This window comes from Buceros rhinoceros, unplaced genomic scaffold (genome assembly GCF_000710305.1).
Source record: "Buceros rhinoceros silvestris isolate BGI_N320 unplaced genomic scaffold, ASM71030v1 scaffold35248, whole genome shotgun sequence".
NCBI lineage: Eukaryota > Metazoa > Chordata > Aves > Bucerotiformes > Bucerotidae > Buceros > Buceros rhinoceros.
Genome location: NW_010429301.1, coordinates 8663 through 12989, shown reverse-complemented (window position 1 = coordinate 12989; position 4327 = coordinate 8663). Strand labels below are relative to the sequence as shown.

At 55.4% G+C, this 4327-nt stretch overlaps 1 protein-coding gene across 1 annotated transcript in view; it reads right to left on the bottom strand.

Annotated features, from left to right (window-relative positions):
• LOC104499127 (cullin-associated NEDD8-dissociated protein 1-like) overlaps positions 1-4327 on the bottom strand; it is a 13910-nt gene that overhangs the window by 2509 nt on the left and 7074 nt on the right. The window contains exons 8-11 of the mRNA XM_010142591.1: positions 4131-4327; positions 3078-3219; positions 432-1937; positions 1-66 (exon numbers count right to left, since the gene is read on the bottom strand). Coding sequence (XP_010140893.1) covers positions 1-66; positions 432-1937; positions 3078-3219; positions 4131-4327 — 1911 coding nt within the window. The remainder of the gene's footprint in view (positions 67-431; positions 1938-3077; positions 3220-4130) is intronic.

The window sequence follows — 4327 nt, the reverse complement described above, 5'->3', positions numbered from 1 at the left end:
GCTGCGGCTGGTCTGCGATCGTGAACTTGACGGCGGTCACCACCGTGCTCCGGGCAAGTGGGGAGCCTGCGGAGAGGGTGGAAAGAGGAGGCAGTGAAGGGCCACAGGACAAAACCATTGCTGTAGCTCTGCGGTACACGCTCTGCTCTTGGTCACCTTGCGCAGGCGTGGAAGAGAGGACCGAGGATTTGTCTTCACAACCTCCTCGCTTACATCCTGCTCCTGCCTGATCACCAGGTGCAGTCCCTGTTCCCAACAGCCTCCTGCCCCAGGCAAACCAGCGCTCCTCCGATCCCCTCCCCGTGCAGAGATCCCTTGTTTCCTTCTCGCCTCCGCAGAGGCTCTGCTCCCTGTGGCACCCACCGGCAGCTGGCAAGGACTCCCCAGCAAAGGCAGGCGTTGCCCCGCGCTCACTGCTCCTGTCCCCTTACCTGACGACAGCTGTTTCTTCAGCCGGGGCAGCAGCTCCGAGGGGTTCACCAGCGTCAGCTTCCCCAGGCACTCAGCCACCACGTTGCGCGTCCCTTCCTCTGAGCACTCGCAGTGCTTGAAAAGCAGAGCCCAGATGTCCTCCACGTAGGGCATGAGGCCGTCGGCTGGGGCGCAGCTGATGACCTCTTTCAGGGAGTGTAGCAGCAGGTACTGTCTCTTGGGCTGGCTGCCGATCTCCTTCAGCATGAAGGGAAGATACTCCTTCAGGTTCCCGACGCTGATGTTCCCCAGAGCGTAGGAGGCCGCGGACTTCACCTCCTCGCTGGGGGAAGTGAACGCGTCCAGGATGACGGTTTTGAGCTCTCTCTGAGCGCTGAGGTTGGTGGTGCGGCCTGTCTCTGCCAGGGAAAGGAAAGCCAGCACCTGAACAGCAGAGCTGGCCTTGGGGCTTTTGACATCCTGGATAAACTGGTTCACTGTGGCAGGGGCTTCCTTGGGGCAGGCTGAGGAGAGGGCTGCCACGCACTTGGCAATGGAGTAGTACGCCTGTTTGTGTAGGGTCACTGATGCCCCAGCGGAGCCTGAGGAGTAGATGGGAGCGGTCAGCTGCTTCATCAGCTCTGAGTAGCCCACAGCAGGCGTCTTTGTCAGCAGCAGTGCCTGGAAGAAGGCTATGATGGCGTTCAGTGCCCCTCCCTGAAGCAACGGCGAGTGGACAAGCTGAAAGGTTTCAGCTAGCACAGAACCGCTGATCTTGGTGATGCAGGACGGGTAAACCTTAGCCAAAGTGGTCAGGAACATGACAGCCACCTGGGAAACGTGCATGTCGTTCTCGGTGATTAAAGCGGGGAGCTCTGCTAGCACAGCCTCTATCATGGCAGGCTTGAGGCTGTCGCTGTAGTGCTTCACCAGGATGTCCAGAGCAGTCAGAGTGCTCAGTTTCAAGGCACGTTGATTCTTTCTCAAGAAGGAAGCCAGAATGGGGAAACCTTCCCCCAGGATGGGTCTCAAATCTATTTTAAGTGGAGAACTAGCAATTAAGGTTAATGCTTTCACTGCTGTCAATCTGGTGATTTCATTTTTGAGCCTCTCCAGAAAGATCTTCAAGGTTGGCTGGAGATCAGTGCTTAAAAGGTCTCCCAGACTGTAAATAATTTGTCCCATGCAGGAGATGGCACGCTCCTTCACCTCCTGATCGATGTCAGCTGCCTTCAGCCGCTTCAGAGGACCAGGGAAAAGGTCCTTCACGTAGGGCTTGGCATCAAAAGTGCAAGGTTTGTCCAAAGGCCTGATAACTTTCACAAGTTGCTGAGTTACCAGCAGAGCTTCTGAAGTGATCTTATAGAAGGGGTCTCCAATGCAGGTCACAACAGGAGGCAACAGGCTTTTGATGTGAGGATGGAAGACCTCCGGCTGGTGGTTGCAGAGCAGAACGTGAAGGAAAGACAGTGTGTCGATCCGCATGTTGGAGGAGCTGGATTTGTCAGCCAAGGAGAAAACGATACCTGTGCAGAAGAGACAAGAGTGACCGCTGTCCTGTTGCATCACGCAGTTCCCATCCCCACCCTCCCCCTCCAAGGGGGACACAGCTGGGATGGGGTTTCTGCCCCTAGAGACAGCCTCTCCTTGCTGTCTTCCTGCCTGCCAGGAAGGGGCAGTTCAGACACAGCCCAGACTTGATGGCTGCCCACGACAACTCTTAAGAAAGTTAATTCTAGAAGTCATCCTGGGCTGAGGTGAGGAGGGTTGGTGAGTCAAGTCCAGAGAAGTGTGACAAAAGACGTGAACTGAGACTGGGAAAGCCTTGTCTCAACTGGGGCACCAGGCATGGCCCTGCCTGAGTCTTCCCTTCAGTCTCATGTCAGAAGTCTTAAAACAGAAAAAACCAGCAGCAGGGGCTGCATGTTTGTTGAGTTTTACAGCTCCTGTTGGCAGGGTCTGGAACGTAACTGCGGGCCACAACAGCTGGGCTGCCTTTGCAGAGAGACGTCCCTCCCAGCCCAGCTTCTGAGGCACATATTTACCTAGTGAGGACCGTTTACCCCAGCGCTGCCTGCCACCCCGAGGTCGCGCCTGCCATGGGGTGTGGGTGGTTTCTCCACTCTATTGATTCGTAGGAGGGAGGTGCATGGATCTGGCCCAGGGACAGTCACAGGGGGCTTTTTTTGTATTTACTGCACAGTCACACCAAAAGCAAAGGCAGGACCTTGGCATTATGGGCTTTTGAGCAGTGGGATGCTTCACAGAGGCAGGACAGCTCTGAGCAAAGCGTGGTGGTGTGAATTCAATAGTCAGTACAGGAATTTTTTAGATCGCCGCTGCATTCTGTAACAGATTATGTCGCTGTGTTACTGATCTCAGCTGGCTCACAGCGTAATTCCTGCCAGCTTCAGAGGAGGCTGGAACAGACCCTCCTAAAAGCATCTCCTCAGGAGACTGCGGAAATAGCTTGTCACTGGCCTTAGCGGTGTCAGGAGCCAGGATTGGTTTGAGAGCTGTTTAGCACACCAGCCAGAGCAGAACATGCTGGTGCTGAGCACAGTAACGAGCAGGAGTAAAACCGGAACAGGCAGGCAGGCAGCACATGTGTTCGGAAGGGACCGAGCCCACCCTGCTCCTTCCCCCCAGCCCACGGACAAGTTTACCAGGGATGAGGGCAGGGACGTGATCTGCCAGGCAGCCGGGAAGGACATTGGCCAGTTCTGTCAGGAGGCTGAAACAACCCTGCCTCGATTTGATGCTCTTTTCTTTGAGCTGCTTGTGCAAGGCCTTGACTATCTTGGGGACCTGCAGTTTGGAAAAGAAAAAGAGAAGGAAACAGCCCAGTCACCCCAAGCTTCCAGGGCACTGCAGCAGCCTGCTCCGCTGGGCCGCAGGCACGAACAGCGCAGCAAGAGACAGCACCGTTCACCGGAGGAGAGCGGGCTTGGGACAGGTGACAAGACAGCGCATGTGAAGAAAAGATACAGTGACAGAAGGGCAGGAGGGGGCCCTAGTCTTCATTCCCATGTTCTACAGACTCCCCTTCCTGAAGGTGGTGTTAACCCCTGATGCAGCAGCTTAAAGAAAACACAACAACATGATCAGAGCAGCACATGCTGCTCAAGCTGAGAGCTGCAGCAGTCCGTCCTGGTCTGTGGTTTAAGGATCCTGCCCATCGCTGTATTTAAACTTGGACATTGCCAGGGTCTCAGTGAAACCAAAGGAGTTCCAGAGAAAACAAAGAAGAAATCAGAAGAAATGAGGTGCAGGTTATTTCAGTACACCTCTGGTAGATGTGAGATGATTAATCAGTGATGTAGTTATGTTCTGGCAGGGATCTTAGCCCTCCTGCTCCAGGACTCACCAGCCAGTCGTTACCCCGCAGTGTTCCTGCTCTGGCTCAGCGCTCTCTCCCAGGAATGGCGGGGACAGACAGTAAATGGTTTGCCCTCAGGATGATCTTAGCCCCCCTGCCCCGGGACCCCCCAGCCAGTCGTTACCCCGCAGTGTTCCTGCTCTGGCTCAGCGCTCTCTCCCAGGAATGGCGGGGACAGACAGTAAATGGTTTGCCCTCAGGATCTGGTCCCCGTTCGTGGCATGCCCAAGGGCTCCTTCAGCTGCTACCTTCTCAAGCTTAACCACAAGTCACCAGTGGGAAGGGACCTGCCTGCCCCTCCTGCTTTCTGACTGAACCCACCCACCTCCTTCTCACGCACCTGGTTCTGAAGCATTGTCAGGGGAACATCGTCCATGCCAGAGGTGTCTGGGGCGTGGAGCCAGCTCTGGACGGGCAGCGTTTGCTTCAGCAAGGAGATATAAGCACTGAAGATGTCAGCTTTGACGTTCTCCTCCCTCTCTTTGAATCTGCTTATCAGGACTGGGGACAGAGTTTTGTAGCAGTCCTGGAGGAGAT